We start from the raw sequence: 22,323 nt of genomic DNA, 5'->3' as shown, positions 1-22,323 counted from the left end.
TCCCACTGCGGCTGGGGAAGGGTTGGGGATGAGCAGCAGCACAGCGCCGCTGGAAGCGCCGATCCCAATGCAGACTCCAGCCCCACACTCCCTTGAACCAATGTAACGCCTGCCTCCACGCGTCCCTGCCCCTGCCACCCCTGCGCCCCCCGCAGGCCATCCCGCTGCTCAAGGAGTCGATCAAGAAGGCGTACGGCAAGAAGGGCGACAAGATTGTGAACATGAACTACGCGGCGGTGGACAAGGCGCTGGAGCACCTGGTGGCCATCGACATCCCCGCAGACTTTGGCAAGGGCGTGGTGAGCGGGGCGGGGAGGGCGCCTGGCCTGCCGTGCCTGGCCTGCTGTGAGAGGGGTCACAGTACTGAATGGTGTGGCTGCTGCCTGGCCTGGCAGAGAGGGAGTGCTGCAGTGCTGGGGTGGGGTGTGGGGTGTGGGGGGGGGGGTCGGCGTGCCTGCCGCAGGCGGGCACACCAAGGTCTCACCCGGCTGGCCTGGCCCTGCTGTGTGCCTGACCGCCCCCTGCAGGAGCGGCTGGGCGCGGCTGAGCACGCCGCCGCCTCTACGGGCTCCCGCACCGCGGCCGAGTTCCTGAACAATGTGGTGATGCCCATGCTGGCCATGGAGGGGGACAAGCTGCCCGTCAGGTCTGCGGGCCACAGGGGTAGCGCAGATTGCTTGGGGGGCTGGCATGGTGCTGGCGGGCATGTGTGTGCAGCTCCCTGGCCTGGTTTGACTTTGCATGCAAAGGCAGCGCTGCGGGCGCGCTGTGGCACCCAGCCGCTACCCAAGGCTCGGCGTCTCCCGGCCCCTCACTCCCTGCGCTCCCCTCCCGCCCCTGCCTCCTCCCCTCCCCGCCCGCCCTCCCCGCAGCGTGTTCACCCCTGGCGGCTTCTTCCCGCCCGGTACCACCGCGGTGGAGAAGCGCAGCATCGCTCAGGTGGTGCCCGCCTGGAACTCCGCCAACTGCACCCAGTGCAACATCTGCTCCTTCATCTGCCCCCACGCCGCCGTGCGCCCCGCGCTGGCCACCCCCGAGGAGCTGGCGGGCGCGCCCGCCGGCTTTGCCACCGTGCCGATCAAGGGCGGCGGCCCCGCGCTCAAGGGCTTCCAGTACCGCATCCAGGTGCGCCTGCCGGGGCTGCCTTCCTGTTCTAGCGGCGCTTGTTTCCCGTGGTGTGCTGTGCAGCGCGGGGTTGCAAACGGCCCGCAGCGGCAGCGCGCTTGCGCCATGCCCCGCCTCGCGGGCCTGTACCCCTCGGCCTGCCTGCTGCCAGGCCCCTCCTTGGTGCCAGCCCCTGCTGCCCAAGCCGCTCACCCTGCCTGCCTGCTGGCCTGCCTGCTGGCCTGCCTGCCTGCCCCTGCCTGCCCCCGCAGGTCTCCCCCACCGACTGCACCGGCTGCGAGCTGTGCGTGCACGCCTGCCCAGACTACGCCCTGACCTCCACGCCCACCGCACAGATGCTGGAGGCGGAGACCACCAACTGGGACTTCTTCAAGCAGCTGCCCGTCAGGTGCGCGCGCGCGTGTGGTGTGGTGGACCGCGGCTGCTGCTGCGGCGGCACAGGGCGCCGCGCTGCGCGGCTGCGTGCCATGCCTGTGGCGCGGCCTGCTGGGCAGCTGCCTGGCTGCCTGGGCGAGGCCGCCGCTGTCGGCCTGCTGCGCTGCCTGCGCCTTTTCCCGCGCCCCCACCTGCCTTTCCCTCACCTGCCGTGTCGCCCTGCCCTGCCCTGCCCTGCCCCTCCCCACAGGGGCGAGCTGTTTGCCAAGGACACGGTGCGGGGCAGCCAGTTCCAGCCGCCGCTCATGGAGTTCAGCGGGGCGTGCGAGGGGTGCGGCGAGACGCCGTACGTCAAGCTGCTGACGCAGCTGTTTGGCACGCGCATGCTCATCGCCAATGCCACGGGCTGCAGCTCCATCTGGGGAGGCTCCGCCCCCGCCAACCCCTACACCACAGACTTCAAGGGCCGCGGCCCCGCCTGGGCCAACTCCCTGTTTGAGGACAACGCCCAGTTTGGGTTTGGCATCGCCATGGGCGTGAAGCAGCGGCGCGCTGCGCTGGAGGCCGCCGCCAAGGTGGTGGTGGGCGAGGGCGCAGGCACGCCGGAGCTGCGCGCGGCGCTCGCAGAGTGGCTGCCCATTAAGGACAACGGCGCGCTGGCAGGGACCGCGGCCGCGGCGGTCGCAGCGGCGCTGCCCGCCGCCAACGGCAATGGCAACGGCAACGGCGCGGTGGTCAGCGAGGCGGCTCGTGGCGCGCTGGCTTACATCCAGGTGGGCAGTGCTGGCCGTACTGGGGGCACCTGGCTGTACTGCACACACAGTAACACAGCAAGCTGGAGTGGACCCAGGCGCTGAGTGCTGGGCACCTGCCTGCAAGCTCTGTGCACCCTGGGCCGCCCTGGTTGCCTGCCCACGCCTCTGCTCTGTTCCCACTGCGCACCGCTCTGCCCTGCCCCGCTGCCCCTGCAGAACAACACCGACCTGCTGGACAAGCCCAGCGTGTGGATTGTGGGCGGCGACGGCTGGGCGTACGACGTGAGCCTCCCGCTGGCCAGCCACAGCCCTCGAGGGGCTTCACCACCCCACCGTGCTCAACCAGCCTGCTCCCACCTGCGCCCTCGCAGCTGCTGCTGCCGCCGCGTGCAGGTGCTGCTGCTGCCGGCTGGCACAAGCCCCGCCCCCGACTGCATGCTCCATCCCTGCCTGCCCTGCAGATTGGGTATGCCGGGCTGGACCATGTGATGTCCACGGGCGAGGATGTGAATGTGTTGGTACTGGATACCGAGGAGTACTCCAACACGGGGGGGCAGAAGGTGGGCGGGCACGGGTGGGGCTGCCGCGTGGGACGGCGGGGTGGGGTGCGTGGCGGTGGGGAGGGGCAGGAGCAGCGCAGGGGGGTGCTGGTGGCGTGCCAGCCCCAAATGCACGCAGCCGCGCAGGCCTCTGCCCTGTGCGCTGGCGAGCGCACCCTTCCTCCCAGCCACCCAGCCGGCCACCCATCCCCCCGCAGAGCAAGTCGTCCCCGCTGGGCTCTGTGCTCAAGTTTGCGGCGGCGGGCAAGAACCGGCCCAAGAAGGAGCTGGGGCTGATGACGATGCAGGGGTACCCAGACGTGTATGTGGCTTCCATCTCGCTCGAGGCCAACTACAACCAGGTGGGGCAGGGCTGCGTGGAAGCTGTGGAGGGCTGGGTGGAAGCTGAGGAGGGCGGATGCTCATGCAGTGCAGCACGTCAGCCTTGCAGCGGGCACACACCAGCATAACACCAGATCACAGCTCCACTGCCAGGGCCCCCGACCCCGCGCCTCCTGCCCGCGGCCGCGCCGCCCGCCCCGCAGGTGGTCAAGGCGATGAGCGAGGCCGAGGCGCACAAGGGGCCCAGCCTGGTCATCGCCTACGCCCCCTGCGCCATGCACGGTATCTCATCCATGTCTGAGAGCCAGACCGACGCCAAGATGGCGGTGGACAGCGGGTGAGCAGGGCTGCCTGCGCTGCCTGCCCCGGGGAGGGGCCAGGGAGGGGCTCGGGGGAGGGCCGCGCCCCCGGCTGCCTGCCTGGCTGAATGCGAGCTAGTTCCAGTGGCCCTGCACGGCCGCTGCCTCGTGCTGCGGCTGCGAGGAGCTGCCGCTCACGCTCCCTCAACCCTCCCCGGTGCCCTACCCCACCCCCCCCGCCCTCGTCCCCGCAGCTACTGGCCGCTGTACCGCTACAAGCCGGGCGCCACCGAGGCCGACGGCAAGCTGACGCTTGACTCCAAGAAGATCAAGGGGGCGCTGGAGGACTTCCTGAAGAGGGAGAACAGGTGGGGGGTGGGGTGGGGGTGGAGGAGGGGAGGGGCGCGTGGGCCTGGGCCTAGAGTGCTAGAGTGACACATGCACGCTCAACTCCCCTGGCTGTGGGGGTGCGGGTGGCAGCTGGCGGGAGCATGCTCAATTGCCCGCATGTCTGCTCCCACAACAAACATACACCCACACACCCGCGACCGAGTCGTGCACCACGTTGCACACCCGTGCCCACCTGCCCCGCAGGTTCATGGTGCTGACCCGCAAGGACCCCGAGGCCGCCGGCAAGCTGCACCACCAGATGGAGGAGCACATCCAGCTGCGCCAGGAGCGCCTCATCAACATGGCCAAGGGCACGAACGGCGCCGCGCCGCCCACGCCGCCGCCCGCGGAGGAGGAGGAGAAGAAGTGATGGAAGAGGCGAAGGAGGGCTGCGGTGGGGCTGCGGCCCAGCCACCCCCAGCCCAACCCCATGCTAGCTAGTACGCAGGGCCTGCGGCCCGCCCCTCGTGTCACCCCAGCGGCTTGCTCTCATTATTTGTGGGTTATGTGTACCCCCCTGCCCCTATACCCCACCTCGTCTTTCTGTGCACTGTGATTTGGCTTGCGGCGGGCGCGGCGCTCGCGCCGGCCACTGCTGCTTAGGCTTGCCACCACTCACCCCAAACGATAACGATGCCTCAAAGAGTGCCCTGCTTTCTGTCCTATTTTTCAACAAAACGCAGCGCAAAAAATGAACCTGCCCGCCCTTTCGGTGCTGCCGTCAGCTCTGTGCGCGCCCTTTTGCATTTTTTTCAAATATATAAAGTCAGATGTAATGGTCAGGTGCCAAGAAGGGGAATGCAGTCTCAAACGTCATCCGAATGGCGGTGCACCGCAGGCAGTCCACCCAGCCGCCGCCTCAAGACGTCCCTCCTGTGCCCGCAGCGTCTGCTGCCGCCGCTTGCGTGCCGCTGCCGCCTGCCTCCGCTGCTGCTGCTGCCGCCGCCAGGGATGGCCCCAGCAGATCTTCCGGGCTCAGCTCCACCGTGCCGTCGGCTGTCCTGTGCACCACGGTGCTGCCGCGTGCTGCCGCAAACTCCTCCACAGTGCCTGAGGCAGGTAGGGGCGGTGGCTGGGGCTAGTCAGCATCAGCACCACCAGGGAGAGGAATGGCATTAAATGATGACGGCACGTCAGGTCCCTGCAGCCAGCCTGTGCCCCCTGGCGCGACACCAACCCCTCACCTTTCTGCCCAAACCAGCCCAGGTTGTCTGCGATGAGGTGCTTGTTGTGGCAGCCGGGGCACTCCACGATGACCACCCCCTGCTCATAGCTCTGCTTGCTGAACGCCTTGGCAGCCCTGGTGTTGCACTTAGTGCATGTGAACAGCATCACGAGCTGGCGCTGCTGGAAGTCGGTGTGGCCGGGTGGCGGCCGCGCATGCAGCGCCGCCGCCGCCGCCTCGGCCTCTGCGCCGGTCGTGCTGCGGCTGCTGGTGCTGGACTGCGAGGCCTCCTCCAGGCGCGGCTCCAGCCTGCGTCCGGGCGCTACCTCGAAGGTGCCAGGGGCTGCAGCGCCTGGGGTGTCGGAGGCGGAGGCGGTCGCGGGCCGCACCGCCGCGGCCGCCCACGGCTGCCGCTGGCCCAGTTGGCTCAGCTGCCTGCCGCTGCTGCTGGCCGCGCCGGCATCAACCAGCGCGTCACTGAGGCCTCTGCAGGTAGCAAGGGGAGCAGGCGGGAAGATGGTTCGAGGCCGCCACACCTCTGCAGGAGCCTGAGGCGCATTGCCGCTTTTTTAGAATGTTAAACCAACTCACTTTGTGCCAGAAAGGCGGCGTGCAGCCCGAGCGAGGTGCGACTGCATGGCAAGCTCTTGAGGCACCTCCAGGGCAGCTGGCGATTGGAATAGCTGTTGTTACGACAATGCGCTTGAGGTTCAAACCAATGGCGGGCATCCCTATTCATATGTAGCGCCCTGCTGTGCTGTGCTCCTCTATGAGGTGATCTGGGGGCAACGGCGCGCAGACAGGAAATGCAGCCCTCTGAGGGCTTCTGCACGCAGCCAAGGAGCGCCGGAGACGGCCAGGCTACGGGTCAGCACCTTGGCTCCCCCCGTTGGGCTTCGGCTGCAGCGGCCAGCAAGGTAAGCCCGCACGGGCGGCATCTGCGCTGGCAGGGACGGCGGGGGAAGCCGGGAAGCAGGATGGCCAGCAGACCGGCGGGTGGCGGCGGCTGGCGGCGGACCGTGCGGCCAGCGCCTGCGGCCCCGCCTGCAGAGGTTGGAATCGCAGCATCCTTTTACGACAATGTTTTCCAATGCCAGGCCATCTTCCCCGGCGCCCCTGCAGGCCTTGCAGCGCCCCTCTAGCGGCCCCAAGGCCCCAGCGCCGCGATGCAGCGCGGCGACCACCACCACCGCCACGGCACGCCCGCCGGCGCCGGCCTCAGCGTGCCGGTCCTGGCCTTTGCGGCGGCGCTGGTGACGGCCATCATCATGCTCATCTCAGACTGGACGGTGCATGCCACTAGGCAGGTGGATTGCAGCGCCTTCTCATCTTTCCTGGACCGCCGCCACCAGCACGCCCACGTGCAGCAGATGCTCTCGGAGGCCGCGGCCCTGCCAGCAGCGCAGGCGGCGGCGCAGGCGCAGGCGGCCGCGGCGGCGCCGGGGCTGCTGCCCGCCACCGCGACCGCGCTGGGGGGGGTGGCGTCGGACGCGATGCGCCGCGTGGGCTGGCGCAGCGGCGTCAAGTTTGCTCGCTTTGGTGAGTGGGGCCTGCTGCAGGATTGGCTGCCACAGCAGGCCTTGCCTTGCACCCGGCTCTGCAGCAGGGCAGGGGAGGACGCGCGTGTGAGCTGCCACGACACCGTGTGAGCTGCCACGAACCCACCACACCGCTGCTGCCGCCGCCTGCTCACCCGCAGATGCCGCCGCCAGCGTGGACGCCGTGCTGAAGAGCTCCCTGAGCTACGCCGGCAGTTTCCTGCTGATTGTCCCCGGCAACGGCAGCCTGCAGCGGCGCGGCAAGGGCACCCCTTTCTTCTCTATAGACCCCGCAGCGGCCAGCCTGACGCCCGTGCTGTCCCCCGCCGCGGCAGCGCTGAACGCGGCGGCGGGCGTGCTGGAGAAGGCCATCGGCCGCCGCCTGTTCCCGTTCCAGCTGGAAATCGCGGCGCTGCCAGCTTGCGGCGCCGGCGCCGGCCCCTGCGCTGTGTGGGAGGCCAGCAGCGGTCGGCTCATGCTGGATGCCTGGCTGGCTGGGCAGATGGCGGCGGCAGGGGGAGCAGGATCAGCAGGATCCGGGGCAGCAGGCGCCGTCGCTGGCCAGAAGAGCAAGGAGGCAGCAGCAGGGATAGAGGACCAGGAGGCAGAAGCGGCGGCAGGCCCGGAAGCAGCAGCAGCAGACGATGCAGCAGTAGCAGAGGCAGAGGAAGCGGCAGAAGGGACAGCAGAGGCATCAGCAGGGGAGGCCGCCAGCGGGGACGGCGGGCTGGGCACGCTGCTGGGCGCGTTTGTGGAGACGCTGGCGGAGCAGGCTGCAGAGGCGAGCGGCCTGCTGAAGAAGGGCAAGGTGAGGAGGAGCTGTGCTGCTGCGATGATGTGTGGGGCTGCCTTCTGCACGGCCACCTTATGTTGGCTATGGGACTGGCTGGCCAGCGTGCGGCGCCGTGCTGACCCGCTCTGCCGCACCTGCGCCTGCTGCAGGCCTCCCTGCCTGCGCTGGCGGCCATCTTTGCCAGGGCGGGCGCCGCCTCCGTCACCCTGCTCATGGCCTCCCAGGTCCCGCTCTGGTGGTGCATCGCCTGCCCCCTTGTCCTGGGTAAGCCGGCGGCTGAGAACCCTCGCCGAGGCGCCGGCACGTGCAAACCATGCATGTGTTGTTCCTGGGCGCGGCGCGGCCCAAGCCCTGCCGCGCTACTGATCACCTTGTTGTTGCCGCGTGTCGCTGGTGCAGGCATGCTGGCGCCGTTCCTCTTCAACTTTGGGCTCACTGCGGCGGCAGAGGCCCTGTGCGCCCAGCTGCGCCTGCCTGACGACACCTGCGCCGACCTCTGGTGCGCCTGCCAGCCAGCAAGCCCCTCAGGCACCCCCTGCCCCATCCTTCCATCCCGCTGCTCCTGCCCAGTCGACTGATTTGCGTTCCCGTTGCGGTGTGTCCTTGACTGCAGGTGGGGTGCCTTTGCTGTGGCGCTGATGCTGTCGCTGGCCTCTGCCGTGCCGATCGTGTACCTGTGCCGCCTGCCAGAGTGCGGCCGGCGCGGGGTGGCGGCGGCCGGCGGCGCCCTGGCGGTGGCCGCCCGCATGGTGGCCAGCTAGCGTAGGCTGTGTGGGCTGGCCAGCCGCAGCCTCTCCCACCCAACTTTTCACAGATCCAGCACTGCACCCGCTCCGATCAGCCACCCCGTTCACTATCTTGGCCCCAACGCATGCCCGCCCATTGCCCCTGGCCCCATGCCGCCGTCGGAAGCTGCTCCTTGCCCTGCCTGTTTTGTTAGCCCTGCTTTTCACGCCCTACGCACGTTTGTACCATCCTACCATCTGCCCAAACAACCAGAGGCTTCTCTACCCTTCTCAGCATCTTTGTGTGCTTAAGCTTGCTTGCTGATACACCAGCTGCCTGCCTTGCTTGCCTACCCAGATAGCATTGCCTTCAGCGCCTCGCCTTTACAGCATTTTCAGTAACTCACATTGAGGCGCCGACTAGAAGCTGCAGAGGCTAGCACTGGGCTGTACAGTTGCTAGCTGCTGCCATAGGCGCAATCACTTCCCAGCCCTGCTGGTAGGGCTGCGGCAGCGGGACAGGGGACAGGGCAAGCAGCTTGTCAGTCACAACAAGCTGCGCCAGGGCGAGGCACCGTTTTCAACAACCTGCCCCTGAACCAGCAACTCCTACCCACACACCAGACACACTCGCCGCACCTGAACAGGGGGTTGCTGGTGACCACATCCGCCCCCACAAAGCTGGACTGCCCCTCCTCACGCAGCGCCGTCCTCATGGCGGCCAGCTCCCGCTGCACCGCTGCATCCCCCGGGTCTGCCTCAGCCACAATCTGTGGACGGGGGCGGCGGCAGGGCGCTCGCCCCAAAGTGTTCAACGCTGCTAAGGCTGAGGGCGGCACGCGCAGCATAAGCGTGTGTGGCAGCTGTTCCAGCAGAGAGGCTGACTGCTGCTCCGGGCGAGGCCTTGCAGCAGGCTGCCGCTGCCCTGGCTGCAGCACGCCCCGCGGCCTCCCTCTCCCACCCCTCCCCTCCTCGCCCTGGGGCCCACCTGCATGTCCAGCAGGGCAAACTGCAGGTTGTTGTCCCCGGCGTAGGCGTGGGCGCGGCGGTAGCGCGCCTTGGTGAAGCTGGAGTCTAAGGCCAGCGCCTGCATCGGGGCACAGCATGGGGTGGTGGGACAGGGCATGGGCACAGGTAGGGTGGTGGGACACATGGCACGGCATGCGCAAACGGCACGGCATGCGCAGCATGAGAGGAGGGGGACGTCGTATAGATGGGCTGCCTGGGATGGGCGGCCAGCGATGGGCTGCCTGGCATAGCTGCACGGCTGGCAGGCCCCCACACGAAGTCCCTCGCCAGCCCCTCGCAGCGCATGCGCCTGGCAAGGGCAGAGCAGGGTGAAGTGGCGGCGGGCCGCGCCTGCGATGCGGCATGCTCCGCCTCGCGCCAGCGCCGCAGCTTGAGCAGCGCCGCCGCCTGGTTGGCCAGTGCCAGCTTGCAGCCCGGGTGCAGCTGGGAGGCGCGCTCGTAGTGGCGCAGGGCCTGCAGCAGCAGAAAGGGGGCCCACACGCAAACGGTGATGACGAAGCCGCCGAGGGGTTTGAAGAAAGAAAGGGAGGCAAGTGGATGGGATGGGTGAGCTGCTGCTCAGGGCTGACGTGCCGGACCTCCCCTGCAGCAAAGCAAAGCATGCCACAGCGGCGCGAAGAAGAGCCGGGCAGCGCCCAGCCGCCGCAAGACGCCCACCAGCTCCCACTGCCGCCTCTTGAAGCAGGCGTTGCCCTGCTCGCGCTCCGCCGCCGCCGCCTGCGCGGCGGCCTCTGCGGGCCCCGCTGCCGCGGCTTCCGCTGGCGCCGGCGCCGCCGTGTGGCAGGCAGGCTCGCCCGCCGGCGCCGCCGCGGCAGGAGGGACCTCGAGCTCCGCCTCCTCTGGCACCACGTGTGGCGGCCGCGGCGGCACGACAGGCATGGCGGGCAGCGCGGCGCCCGGCATGCCCAGCGCAGCGGGGTCCCGAGGGGCGGGCTGGGTGCCCTGCGCCGCCATCGCCTCCAGCACTTGCATGATGTGCCTGCGGGGCGCGCAGCAGGCGGCGAGCGGCACGGCTGGGTGGCACCGCAGGGTGCAGGCAGCGGGCTCGGCTGTTGACTCTGGCTGGCAGGCTGGGAAGCACACAGTAGGTGCTGCGTGCAAGGCTGCCGCCCGTGTGCCACAGGCACGAGCCCAGGTCGTGCATCCCCTCACTTGGCCAGCAGGCGCTTGGCTTTGTGCTCCCCCTCTGCCTCCGCAGCCGCATCCGCCTCCTCCAAGCTGCGCAGCGCCTCTTGCAGCCGCCCCATGCCGCGGTATGCCACGCCCCGCCTGCACACACGCGCCAGGCAGCAGACGGCGCAGCAGCGGGTTGGAAGTGGCAGGGGCAGGTGCGCGGGGTGCAGAGAGGGGAGAGCTGCGGTTAGAGCTGGCTGCGCTGCCAAGCCGTGTGAACGCGTTGCGGCACGGGCACCCCGCCTGCTCGCCCCGCCTGCACGCTGCAGCCCGGGCTCGCCTGTACAGCAGCTTGTGGCGTGGCACTGCATGGCTGGGGGTGGAGACCGCCAGGCCTTGGCTGCAGCACTCCAGCGCCGCCTGCCAGCGCTGCGCCTGCGGGCAGGCAGGGCCGGCGGGGCAGGAGGGCGAGAGACGGTGGGCAGGCTGTCGGCCAGCCAGGCAGCTTAGGCAGCTCCCGCATCTCTGCTGAAGCCCTGGGTGGCGCTGGCGATGCTCTGCACGCCCCCCACCCCCCACCAAGCCTTGCCCCGCACACCTTGCAGCAGTTCTCAGCCCAGTTGCTCCAAGCCCGCAGGTCGGCCGGCCGCTGCGACAGGTACCTGCAGGCGCACGCACACACACACACACACACACAGAGACACCCCGGGCTTCAGCGGAGATGTGGCAGCTGCAAACCAATGGGGGGTACACACCGGCACAAGCCCCAGAGCAGTCGCTGCGCCCGCTGTGCTCGCCCACCTGGCGTACAGCTTCTCCGCGCCTTCCACATCCCCCTCCCTCTGCAGCCGGTCCGCCTCCTCCTCCTGCCGGCGCCGGCGCTGCGCCGCCACTTCCGCGGCCCGCCGCCGCCGCGCCTGCCTCACCGCGTTGCGATCCTGGCGCGCCTGGTTCTCCTCCCTGCACCGCAGTGCCAGCCAGAGGACCGAACAATCGGAAAGCAAGAAAACACAATCAGTGAGGTGGATTGGATACCTGCATGGACGGACAGCGTTCATGCACAGTAGGGTGGTGTGTCACCGCACCTGACGCGCTGCTGCTCCGTCTCGAATTCCCTGGCAATGCGGCCAGCCCTCCCGCGCGCCTCGGCAGCCTGCACATGGAAAGATCCAGCCCACGCTCAACCAGCCTGGCATGGCAGGCACGCCGGAGGGGCCACGCCCCACCGCCAACGGATCCCGCATGTGCGCACACACACACACACGTTGCGCCGTGTGCCTGCCTGCCGCCTGGCCCGCGCCAGGAGCTAGGTAGGCCGCCCCTCTCGCTCACCAGTTTGAGCGCCGCCTCCTGCCACGCCGCCGCGCGCTCGTGCGCCACGCTCTCGCCGTGCTCCTCGCTGCCCTCCTCGGGGTCCAGCTCCTCGATGACGGCGGTACCGTACCTGCAGTACCGCAGAGCTCAGCTCAGTGGAGCATCCTTTGATGGCCAACCACACAGCCCTGGCGCACAGCCACACTCGCCACTGGCACCGCTTCCCCCGACCACCATGCAAGCGCCCAAGCACATACCTGTGCACCACCGGCGGCCTCCGCGCTTTCTTCGTGGCCTCCTTCTGCTGCCGCCGGCTGACGCGCTCCTTGAGCAGAAGCCTGTACCAAGCGTGGCAGCCACCAATCAGAGGCAGGCAACACAACCGAGCAGTTCCCACGCCAGGCAGCCAGCCAAGGACCGGCAGCAAGGCAACAAGCCACAGGCGGCGCTTGCATGCACCGGCCGCCCGCTAACGATGGGCGAGGCTCTCCGTATAGCCGGTGCGCTCACATGCGGCTCTCCTTCACCAGCTGCCGCCTCGCCTCGTCCGTGGCTGCATCCTGCGCCGCCTTATAGTCCTCATCCGCCCCGCCCAGGTCGCCTGCCAGGGACGAAGGGCGCAGCTGGCCATGGGGGCAACGCAAGCACACGCACGGCCGGCCAGCCAGGGAGGAGGCGACAGACAGGCAGACTGCAGCGGCATCGGCGGCATGTGCACACACAACACACACACAACACACACACCAATGTGCTGCTTGATCTGGCCGCGGAACAGCAGGCACTGGAAGCGGTGGAAGGGCTGGCAGTCTGGCAGCTCCAGGCAGAGCGTGAGGTCGTGCACCGCCTCCTGCTCACGCCCCAGCTGCATGCGGGCCACGCCTCGGTTGTGGTACCTGCACCACAAGCCCGCCCAGCAGGGCACGCCCTCCGGTCGGGCCGCCGAGGCAGGCGCCGGCAGAGCCGCGCCGCCAAGCCACGCAGCAGCGCAGGCCCAGCAGCAGCTGGGGGGCGAGGCTCAGCTGGGCTCTAGGAAACTCAGCTGGGCGGCAAAGTGCGGGCCCAGGGGCGGCCACCGGCGCACCCACCACTCGGCTTTGTCGGGGTCGTCTCGAATTATTTGGTCCCACATCGCGGCCGCCTCCCGGTGCAGCCGCTCCTTCATCAGCTGCAGCGCCGCCATGTGCCTGGGCAGGCTGCAGGGGTGGCAGCGGCGGCGGAGGGGCGGCAGCGAGGCGTGGGGGGGCGCACCGCAGCGGGGCGAAGGGTGTGGTGGGTGCGCCAGTGGGCTGGATGTGCCTAGACCATCAGACGGCTTCTCCTTCTTCCTTGGACGCCTGGTGCCAGCTCACCTCATGGCGCGAGGATCCCGCGGCTCCTCCACCAGCAATTCATCGTCGCTCACCAGCGCCGCCCCCGCATCCGCTGCCTCCTCGCTCGCACCATGCGGCGCCGCGGCAGCGCCAGCCTCCCGCGCCTGGTGCGGCGGCGGTGCGGCCGCGGCGCCGCCGTCGGGCGTGGCGGGCCCCACGACGCTGATGGTCCTCACCAGGCGCGGCTTGTCGCCGCTGCAGGGCGCCAGCCCGCTGGAAAGCGCCTCAACCTGCTGGGCATCGGGGCCGGCAGCCTCAGCAAGTGCGGAACAGCAGCTGGCAGACAGGCCAACGCTGCTCGGACACACCTGCATACTGCCGCCGCCGCTGCCGGAGCCGCCCCTGCTCCGCTGCTGCCGGGGCCCTGATCCTATTGCCCGCGCCGCCCAGACCCCCGGGCGCTCTGGCTATGGCCCAGCGCGCAATGAGAAGGCCAGGAAGTCGAAGAGCGGCGGCCAGTGGGACTGATGGGGGCGTTGTGGGGCTGTGGGCGCCTCGCAAGCCAATGGATGAGGACTCAGCAGTGCTTTGAAATGAGGAGGGGAGGCATCGGGCTGGCATGCGGAACGCCATGTACATGCTGACGGTGGCGCCAACTTGTGGACTTGTGCGATCGGGGCAAAAGTTGCTTTGATGATTGCGCTTACATGCAATGTCCTATGGATGTCATTTGGCATCTGCTCTCTCGCGATCAGGCCCGCGACACATGCTTGACATGCGGCTTCTCGGCTTAGCGCAAGCTGCCCCTTGCCCTGTGTGCGCCCATCGGATACTGGATGGCACAGAAACTGGATGGCGATGCTGCGGCCGAGTCCGCTTGTGTCGCACCAGGCGGCGGCGGCTGGGCGGCTGGGCAGCTGGGCAGCGGCGGCAAGAAGGGGTGGAACTGCATTCATCCGGCAAAATGGTTGAAGTGCAATACTGCCCACTGTAAGGGTTGGGCCTGCATTTGAAGTGGCATTTCTACCAGCCACTACGAATGTGGGTCATCATCAAACGGTGCGCGGCGCATGCACGCACGTGATGCGGCGGTGGGTGATGGCGCAATGGAACGTGCCGCCTGCTGTGGATCTTATCACAAGCCACGCCCCTAGTGCCAATTAGAAGGGGTCGGCGGCTGTGCGATTACATGGCGGCATGGAGGCGGCCCTGCTGCCCTCTTCCTCCAGCCGCGCCTTCCCCCTTGTTTGCTGCCGCCGCGCCGCCAGCCAGCCTGCCAACCGGGGCCTGGCAGCGCGCTCCTTCAGGCCTATCGGGCTCGTGTGCATCCATATGTCGGGTGGATGGAGCGCAAATGAGCCGCTGAAAGCATCCACGTCCCCCTCCCTCTGCACCTCGGCCACCGACATTGCTTGCAATACATGCGTGAACCTCACTTGCATCGTGATCGTCTCGCATTCTGATCACTTAGTTCAACCAGTGGGCAGGCGGGAGAGCGCCATGCAGGGCACTCCAGTGAGGTCGCCGCCATTGGAGCGGACCCCCACGCCAAGCCCCTCGCGGCGCCCCTCGATGAGGGTGTCAAAGGATTTGGCAGAGGCTGCCCGCCAGCTGAGCAGTTGTAGGCATGTGCAGACTGTGGCGGCCCTCGCATTCCTCTGCGGAGCCGTCTGGGCGGTGACTCTCGTGGGCCTAGGCGCCACCGGGCCCCTGGCACACTTCCAGAGGCATGGAGGTGAGAAATTGGGCAATGCGCGGCGGCTGAACGCTTGCAGGTGGCCGGCAGGGAGGGCGCCCGCACACGCCTTGGTGCCCCCTGCCGCTACCGCTCCAGTGGGCAGGCTGGAGCAGTGCCGCAAGCAGCCCCCTGGCCAGCGCTGATCACAGGAACTGTTGTTGTGGTGTCTGTTCCCGCAGGACGCCGTGCGCTAGCAGAGTATGCCGAAGCAGCCGCGCTGGTGAGCTCAGCGGCCGTTCGGCGCTTTGCCCCTGGGCGCAGACGTTGCCCCCTGCCGCCGTTTCACACCCTCATGCCTGCCGGGGTTTTGGTGTGGAACTAACAGCCGCACATCCAGCGCAGAGCTGGAGCACCAGCGCGTCACTGCGGTGCTCACCCTCTCCTCCTTGCACCATCCAACCATGCAGGGTGTGGACCTGTCTTACGGCACAGCAGCCGATGCGTTTGTCAACGGGCAGCGGTTGAGCGGCGCGGAGGCCGGGCTGCCCGCCGCCATCACGAAGGTGGCGGTGCCCGAGGCGCACCGCCGCCTGATTGTGCCGTGGGACCCCATGCTGGCAGCAGAGGATGTGCGGCGTGGGCTGACGTACTACGGCAGCGGCAAGCGGCTGCAGGCGGTGGCCGCCAAGCTGCTGTCGGGCGAGCCCATCAAGCTGTTCACCCTGGGCGGCAGCGTGACCAAGGGCCAGGGCGCCAGCTCCACCAAGGCAGCCTACCCCTACCGCCTCTCCGAGTTCATCAATGCCACCTTCCCGCACAGGTGCGGCGCCGCGCCGCGCAGCCGCCGCGTGTGCTCGCCGTGCGTGGCATGGCATGCAAGCGAGGCGTGCGTGTGTGCGCGGCTCTCGGGCATGGCGGCCCTGCAGCCGGGTGTCGCGGCATCGCCTGTAGGGTGTGGCTGTCTGACTGCTGCCGCTCACGCTCGATTACGCTCCGCTTGCAGCGGCCACACGTTTGTGAACAAGGGTGTGGGGGCCACCAGCTCGGGCATCTTCACGGCCTGCGTGGAGAAGATGGTGGAGCCGGTGAGCGGCGGGCGGGCTGGCGGGCTGGCGGGCTGGGGCCCAGGCCCGGAGAGCATCACGCACACCGGCCGGGTGCACTGCTGCCGCTGGGTCGGCCTGCGTGCATGCATGCGCCGCGCGTGCATGGATGCGCAGCGGGATGCTTGCGGCGCCGCTGGCCCACCACTGCCAAAGCCCGCCGCCCGCCGTGACCCTGCCACTTGCTGTGGCGCCTGCCCCACTGCCTTGCACTGCTGCTGCCGAACGGGCGCCCCAACTCAAAACCGCGGCTGTGTGCCTGTCCAGCCTTCCACCACTCCCTGTCCCTGCACTTACATGTGTGTGGCGTGTGGTGTGTGCCTGGCGTGCAGGATGCGGACTTGGTGGTGATTGAGCTCACAATCAACGAGCACCCGGTGGAGCCGTTCACCGGCCGGCAGCGCCAGGGATACGAGCAGCTCATCCGCAAGCTGCTCAAGCTGCCGGGCAGGTGGGTGGGCGACGGCGGGGAACTGGTGGCGGACTGTGCCGGAGGCACTCCTGGTTGCCCAATGCCGGAAGGATTTCAGCAGTGGCAGCCCCTCGCCGCCCCGGCCCCTCCCTGGCCCCCCTCTCGTCCCTCCCTCCCCCTGTGGGTGCCCCACCTCTGTGTGCAGACCCGCCGTGATCCAGCTGCACCACTACGCGTGGTGGCGCTCAGAGGGCGACGGCGTGGGCGAGGGCCTCTTCTACTTCCCGCAGGCCGAGGAGCAGCTGACGGTCATGTCGCACGTGCGGGCCCGCATGCCGCCGCTCGCGCTGTGCTGTGTCATGCTGTGCTGTGCCATGCTGTGCTGTGCCATGCTGTGCTGTGCCATGCTGTGCTGCGCTGTGCTGTGCCGCCATGCTTCGGCCAGCGGTCCCTGGCGAGCTGACGTGTCCAGCCCCTGTCACTCCTTCTGTCTCGCTGCATCCCACCCGTATCTCATTCCTGTTGCCGCCCACCCCCCTCCCACCACACCACTGCAGTACTACGATGTGCCGTCCATCTCCCTGCGCTCCGCCATCTGGCCCCTGATGCAAAAGAAGATCGCCGGGTTCCGGGTGGGCGGGGCTGCGGCTGTTGCTTGTTCGGTGGCTGATGGTGGTATGGGGCCATGCCGCCAGGCGGCGCAGGCATCTGCGGCCACACCAGGCCAGCCGCGGCGGGCCAGGACGGCGCCACGCACACGTCTTGCTCACCCTGGCCTGCTCCCGGCGCTGCCGCCTTCCCCGCAGGCCGACAAGATCTGGAACAGCGGGCAGACGTCGATGGGCGGCGACCCCATTCCCGTGGCGGGGCCGCAGGAGAAGCCAGACTTCTTCTACTACGACAGGTGAGGCTGGAGCAGCGGCTGAGCAGCGGGGCGCCTGGCGAGGGCCGGCAGCAGCGGCTGGCGGGCGAGAGGGGAGGGGGCGGCAGCGGGCACGGCTCGGCCACTGGGGAGGAAGGCTGGAGGGCACGCGCAGCTGCTGGATTGTTTGGGCGCGCTGCTGCGTGGTCCAACTGTGGCGCTGTCCGGGCACCGTGCTTTCCTTGGTGCAGGTCCCACCCCAACGACTTTGGCCACCAAGTCATTGCGGAGCTGCTGGGCTCGGTGGTGGCCAAAGCAGTGGACGAGGAGCAGCTGGCAGGGTGCCAGCCCGCAGGCTGGGCCGAGCCGCGCAACAACGTGGAGCTGCGGGAGCTGCCGCCGCCCATGGTGCCCGGCAACGCGGACGCGCCCACCACCCTCTGCGCCATGCAGGTCCGTGGCAGCGGCCGGCGCTGGCCTGCTTGCGCCCTGGCCCTGCTACCGTTTGCGGCGGCGCTGCCTCTGGGGCTGTGGCCCTGCACCCCTGCCGGTGCTGGCCTGCCGGCTTGCTGCGCTTTGCCGGGGCGTCGCGCACGTCGGCCGCGCTGCGTCCCCAGAGCAGGTTCCGTGCGGCGGTGCTGATGCCGCTGCTTGCTGCCTCTCTCCTTCCTGTGCCGCCACTGCAGGAGGAGTTTGAGGGCGTTGTGGTGGAGCAGGCGGGCTTCAAGTACAAGCCGGAGCGGCCGCAGGAGGAGACGTTTGTGGGACAGAAGTGGGGCTGGACGGCTGAGAAGCCAGGTGAGGCGCCGCCTGGCCCTTGCCACATGAGAAGCCTCTGACACTCCAGATGCTGCTGCCGCGGCGCTTTGTGCATGTGGTGCGCTGGGCTGCGCTGCTGGGCTGCACGCCCGGGCGATGGCTGCCGCGGCTGCGGCCCGCTGGACCTCAACCTATCAAACCACCCACCGGCTCATATATGCGCGCTTGCGAGCATACCAGGCTCATGCCCACCCACCCGCCCGCTACGATCCCACGCAGGCGCCTGGCTGATCCTGGAGTTTGACTCGCGGCCGGACGCCAACGCCCCCGCCCAGTTTGGCAACTGGGCCTCTGTGTACCTGTCGTACCTCAAGTCGTATGAGGGCATGGGCACCGCGCAGGTGGTGTGCGTGTCGGGGTGCGAGTGCGACAAGACGGTGCTGGACGGCACCTGGGAGCAGCAGGCCACGCTGATGCAGATCCACCAGTTCAAGGTGGGGCCGCGCCGCCCGGCGCTGGCTGCAGCGGGAGGTGCATATGCAGCGGGGAGGCAGAGGCCAAGCCTGCGCCGTTGGTGGTCAAGAGGCTGCAACACTGCCGCTGCCCTCGCTGCGCTGCCAGCCGGATGTGCTGGGAACTGCCGCTTGCGGCAACCCATTGCACCCCGGAATCAACGCTGGGTTGAGGTGCCGCGGCTGTTGGTGGCACGGCGCGGGGCGCGCGTGGGCTGGAGGCGCACCGCAGCTGCAAGCAGTACAGGCCTGACCCTTGCTGCTTCCTCCTCCGCGCGCCTGGGCCCGCAGGTGACGCAGCACGAGAGCTGCCGCATCAAGGTCAAGGTGCTCAAGGCGCCGGGCGCCGTGAAGCAGGCGGGGCACAAGGTGACGCTGATGGCCATCATGGTCAGCCACTACCCGCTGCGCCTGGACACATACGACCGCACGGCAGAGGAGTTCGCGGCCAAGCTCAAGGGCGAGGACGAGGACGAGAACCCCACGCCCCACTACAAGACCAGCACCACATGAGGCGCGCGTGTGCCGACAACGGCGCCCCGCTGCGGCGTCGTACCGGGGCGACGGGCACCCGGCGCCGCGAGCGGCAGCCAGCGAATGAACTGACGCATTGTCTTCCGCAGATTATATTGGCGCCCCGCTCGGCCCGGCCCGTGGCTGCCAACCGCCGCGGCGTGGCGGGCGGGGCGCTTTCCTATTTATCCCCGTGCTGCCATGGTTCGATGTCCAGTGGAGAAGCCGGCATCGATGCGCCCCACCCTATGCCGCCCTGCTGCAACATTGCGGGGGCCTGTGGTGCGCCTTTCCTCCACCGGCTCTGATTTCGGCATTGAGTGATGTGCCCCTCTGAACAGCTGCTCTTGTCCTTGCTGCCCCATTTCTCCTCCCTGTGTGCACCGCACTGCTAGCTTAGCCGCCCCCGATTCATGCACACTAACGATGCACCGCTCGAATTTTGCCGACACATTGAACGCCGAAAAATAGAAGCGCTGCCCATCCTCCACCCGCGCCCATTGCGCACCCACCTATTGTCTCCTCCCTCTGTACCCTACCACCTGTAAGCAAATCTAGGCAAGTCGAGCGGGTGCGCCGCCGATTGGCTGCGCCGGCGGGCGGTTAGCGAACCACCAACAGCAGGGGTACATGTCCTGTGCCTGCTGCTCCCTGGGGAATGCCACAACACGCAAGCACACTATGCTGCTTGCTCTGCTGTCAGAGGAGGTTGAGAGGCATGTAGCCATTCAAGAGTTGCAAACGCCTGCACCGCCTGTTGCACTGCCCAATCTGATGGTTATCAGCTCGGGATCGGTTGCAAAGAGCGCGGGCATTGTGTTTGCGCCCTGGAAAGGCGGACAGATGTCGGCGAGTTGGAGTGAGATCCACCGCTCTGCATTCTGTCCTGTGCACTTTCGCCCTCTGCACTGGCCCAGCAACCGCCGCTCACATGTGAACCGCCCGGGCGCATGCTGAGCCGGGCAGGAGACGAGTTGCCAACACGCGGCCTAGCAGCAGGCCGGACAGGGAAGGAGCAGGATGTTGAAGGCCTTCAAGGGGCTGAAGAAGCGGCTGGGCAGCTCCAGCAAGCTGCACGAGGAGGGGGCGGCCGCCGACGCCGAGGCGCACTGCGTGGCGGCGGCGGCGGCGGCCCCAGCTTCAGCAGCCGCTGCTGCAGCTCTGCTTCGTGCTGGGCAAGCTGCCGTCACTGACCAGGCCGCGCATGCGGAGCAGCAGGCTGGCGGCACCTACGCAGTGGCCCCGCCATCGTCGGCACCGGTGGCAACCGGGCTGCCGCCACGCCCGCGCTCGCGCCCCCACTCCCCCACGCCCCACGCCTACCACCACCACTCGGCGCACCCTCTGGACGAGTCTGGCGGCGAGCTGGCGGTGGATTATGAGCTGGTGGCGGGGCCGCTGGAGCTGGATGGGTCGCTGCACGACGGCCAGGAGCATTGCGTCGACGGGGAGGAGCGGGGAGGCGGCGGCGAGGCTGGAGCAGGCTCCGAGCAGCACCAGCATCACCATGGGGAGCCAGGCGGCGGCGCCGAGCTGCAGCACGAGGGGCAACACCCCTGGCACGATTCCGCCCCCACATCTGGCGACGCCAGCACGGATGAGGAGGCCGGGCCGGGGGCGCACGCCGGGGACGGCGGCGCGGCGGCCGACGCGGGCTCGGCGGCAGCGGCGGCCGCTGCGGCGGCCGAGGGTATTGCCGATGCCCTGGCCACCATGATGTACCTCACAGAGGATGCAGAGGGGGCGGAGGACTGCGTTTCGGTGGTGTCGGGTGCGCCGCCGCCGCCGCTGGTGCCGCCGCCGGTGCTGCTGCCGCGGGGGCCGGACTGCGTGCCGCTCCGCCGTGGCCCCCTACCTGCAGCGGGCAGCTCAGCTCCCTGGCGCCCTGCCCCACCGCGCCTGCACCCCACTGCTCATGCACCCCTCCACCTTCCCCTGCCCTACCGCGCATCCCATCCGCTCCGCCGCTCTTCCGCTGCCCCGCTTCCCTCCCCTGCAACCCCGCAGACGCCCTCAGCGAGGAGGACCTGCCTGACGACATCTCGGAGCTGAGCCGGGCGCTGGAGGCGCTGGAGGGGGAGGCCCTGCACGGCTCCAGCCCCGCCTCGGCACGCGCCAGCCTGGGCGGCGGCGGCGGCCTGGACGACCAGCTGGCGGAGCGGCTGGGCCTGTCGCCCGATGCGGGAGACCCCACAGGTGCCCGCCTGCAGAAGGGTGGCAGCTGCGCCGCTGCCCAGTCACGCTGCCGGATCGGCTCAGCGGAGCGGAGCCGCTGCCGAGAGGCTGGCTGGATGCGGCGCTGCCGTCGCCGCCGCCGCCGCCGCCGTGCCTGCTGCGACGGTGCCGGGCCACTACTGTGCCACCCTGCTGCCGCTGCTGTGCCACCGCTGCCGCCGCCGCTGCCCGCCTGATCCCCGGCTGCTTCCGTGCCCCTGCCCCTGCGTTCGCCTCCCTGCCGCAGCCTACAGCCAGCAGATGGCCAAGCTGTACAACAACCTGGGCCTGAAGATGATGGAGCGGCGCAAGCACGAGGAGGCGCTGGGACTGGTGAGGCAACGCTGAGGTGGCGCCCGCCTGGCACCCCCACCCCCCAGCATCCATGCGCACCGCACCTCGTGCCGCGCAGCTCCCGCGCAGCTCGCGGCCAACGCCGTCCCCTTGTGGGGAAGGCATTTTGCGTTGCTGAGCTGGCAGGCATGGCCTCCCGCCGCGCCCCCACCCCTGCCGCGTGCCCTGCCCTGCTTGCAGCTGAGCAAGGCGGAGGCGATTGTGGAGAACGACGGCATGTGGGGTGGCCAGGCGCACCGGCGGCAGCGCATGCAGGCCATCACTTACAACAACCTGGGCTGCCTGTTCAAGCGGCGCAACATGGCGCAGCTGGCGCTGCAGGTGCGGTGCGCTGGCGGTGGTGAGCGGCGGGTGGCGATCGTTGGGGGCGAGGAGCCCGTCCAGGAGGGCTCGCTCCTGGGCCTGCGGCGCCTGCTGACTGCTGCTGCTGCTGCTGTGGGCCGCTGGGCAGCCCTGCCTGCACGCCTGCAGGCGCACGCTGCTGGCCGGGGGCGCCGCGCTGGCCTCATCGCCCCCCACCACCCCGCTCGCCGCCGCCTGCCTGCCTCCCGACACTGCCCGCCTGCCTGCCACCCAATTACTGCCACTGCCTGCCTGCCTGCCACCCGGTACCGCCCGCCTGCAGTACCTGCAAAAGGCGCTGGCCCTGGAGGAGCTGGGGGGCCCCGTGCAGAACAGCAGCAGCACCCACCTCAACATCTCCGCAGCCTTCTCCGCCCTCAAGCGGCCAAAGGAGGTGCGGCGCCTGTTCACACATGTGGTGATGGCCGTGGTGGGGAGCGTGGGGCTGGGCATGGTGGCGGCCGCCCTGTGCGCAATGTGCCAGCCTGTCGGCGCATCTCCCCCAAACTCACCCACGCTTGTCATTCTCCTTCCTCTCCTTCTTCTTCTGCGACCGCCGGCCTCGCCCAGCCCGACCCCAGCCTGACCCGAGCTGCCTCGGCTTGGCCCCCCCGCCCCCGCCCTCCCTGCTGCAGGCGCTGGCGCACGCGGAGCGCGCCATCATTCTGCTGCAGCGCCACCTGTGGGCCCACCACCTGCCCTTCCAGGACGGGCTGTCGCACCTGGTGCGCCAGCTGGCCGCGCCGGGCGCCTCGCGCCACC

At 69.1% G+C, this 22,323-nt stretch overlaps 6 protein-coding genes across 6 annotated transcripts in view; 4 read left to right on the top strand and 2 right to left on the bottom strand.

The window, feature by feature from the left end:
* Positions 1 to 4,195, top strand: part of CHLNCDRAFT_134349 (hypothetical protein) — a gene marked incomplete at both ends in the record, with an annotated part of 8,309 nt that extends 4,114 nt beyond the window's left edge. The window contains 11 exons of the mRNA XM_005847381.1: positions 156 to 299; positions 528 to 646; positions 873 to 1,125; positions 1,377 to 1,513; positions 1,751 to 2,273; positions 2,472 to 2,537; positions 2,717 to 2,815; positions 3,013 to 3,156; positions 3,340 to 3,473; positions 3,690 to 3,803; positions 4,030 to 4,195. Of these exons, the coding sequence (XP_005847443.1) occupies positions 156 to 299; positions 528 to 646; positions 873 to 1,125; positions 1,377 to 1,513; positions 1,751 to 2,273; positions 2,472 to 2,537; positions 2,717 to 2,815; positions 3,013 to 3,156; positions 3,340 to 3,473; positions 3,690 to 3,803; positions 4,030 to 4,195 (1,899 nt within the window). The remainder of the gene's footprint in view (positions 1 to 155; positions 300 to 527; positions 647 to 872; positions 1,126 to 1,376; positions 1,514 to 1,750; positions 2,274 to 2,471; positions 2,538 to 2,716; positions 2,816 to 3,012; positions 3,157 to 3,339; positions 3,474 to 3,689; positions 3,804 to 4,029) is intronic.
* Positions 4,196 to 4,684: 489 nt separating this feature from the next.
* CHLNCDRAFT_134348 (hypothetical protein) lies at positions 4,685 to 5,628 on the bottom strand (the record flags this gene model as incomplete). Its single annotated transcript, XM_005847225.1, has 3 exons — positions 4,685 to 4,875; positions 5,010 to 5,476; positions 5,624 to 5,628. 3 exons carry the CDS (start codon positions 5,626 to 5,628, stop codon positions 4,685 to 4,687), a joined length of 663 nt encoding a protein of 220 aa, XP_005847287.1.
* Positions 5,629 to 6,156: 528 nt separating this feature from the next.
* On the top strand, positions 6,157 to 8,082 carry CHLNCDRAFT_134347 (hypothetical protein; the record flags this gene model as incomplete). Its single annotated transcript, XM_005847380.1, has 5 exons — positions 6,157 to 6,529; positions 6,690 to 7,336; positions 7,471 to 7,585; positions 7,721 to 7,820; positions 7,935 to 8,082. 5 exons carry the CDS (start codon positions 6,157 to 6,159, stop codon positions 8,080 to 8,082), a joined length of 1,383 nt encoding a protein of 460 aa, XP_005847442.1.
* A 444-nt stretch (positions 8,083 to 8,526) lies between these two features.
* CHLNCDRAFT_134346 (hypothetical protein) lies at positions 8,527 to 13,186 on the bottom strand (the record flags this gene model as incomplete). Its single annotated transcript, XM_005847224.1, has 16 exons — positions 8,527 to 8,551; positions 8,686 to 8,816; positions 9,035 to 9,133; positions 9,331 to 9,528; positions 9,733 to 10,054; positions 10,228 to 10,344; positions 10,535 to 10,623; positions 10,787 to 10,850; positions 10,990 to 11,148; positions 11,274 to 11,341; positions 11,521 to 11,632; positions 11,760 to 11,840; positions 12,013 to 12,103; positions 12,247 to 12,395; positions 12,588 to 12,695; positions 12,852 to 13,186. 16 exons carry the CDS (start codon positions 13,184 to 13,186, stop codon positions 8,527 to 8,529), a joined length of 2,148 nt encoding a protein of 715 aa, XP_005847286.1.
* Positions 13,187 to 14,951: 1,765 nt separating this feature from the next.
* On the top strand, positions 14,952 to 18,651 carry CHLNCDRAFT_134345 (hypothetical protein; the record flags this gene model as incomplete). The annotated part of the gene is made up of 10 exons (XM_005847379.1): positions 14,952 to 15,310; positions 15,494 to 15,575; positions 15,926 to 16,044; positions 16,211 to 16,325; positions 16,563 to 16,637; positions 16,812 to 16,909; positions 17,119 to 17,320; positions 17,554 to 17,665; positions 17,906 to 18,120; positions 18,430 to 18,651. 10 exons carry the CDS (start codon positions 14,952 to 14,954, stop codon positions 18,649 to 18,651), a joined length of 1,599 nt encoding a protein of 532 aa, XP_005847441.1.
* Positions 18,652 to 19,671: 1,020 nt separating this feature from the next.
* The window catches only part of CHLNCDRAFT_134344 (expressed protein), a gene marked incomplete at both ends in the record, with an annotated part of 3,533 nt that continues 881 nt past the window's right edge, over positions 19,672 to 22,323 (top strand). The window contains 6 exons of the mRNA XM_005847378.1: positions 19,672 to 20,422; positions 20,659 to 20,847; positions 21,113 to 21,198; positions 21,400 to 21,540; positions 21,845 to 22,015; positions 22,197 to 22,243. Coding sequence (XP_005847440.1) covers positions 19,672 to 20,422; positions 20,659 to 20,847; positions 21,113 to 21,198; positions 21,400 to 21,540; positions 21,845 to 22,015; positions 22,197 to 22,243 — 1,385 coding nt within the window. The remainder of the gene's footprint in view (positions 20,423 to 20,658; positions 20,848 to 21,112; positions 21,199 to 21,399; positions 21,541 to 21,844; positions 22,016 to 22,196; positions 22,244 to 22,323) is intronic.

Source organism: Chlorella variabilis (genome assembly GCF_000147415.1).
Source record: "Chlorella variabilis unplaced genomic scaffold CHLNCscaffold_11, whole genome shotgun sequence".
Classification (NCBI taxonomy): domain Eukaryota; kingdom Viridiplantae; phylum Chlorophyta; class Trebouxiophyceae; order Chlorellales; family Chlorellaceae; genus Chlorella; species Chlorella variabilis.
Note: the sequence above shows the minus strand (reverse complement) of the source record. Positions and strands in the feature narration are given on the sequence as shown.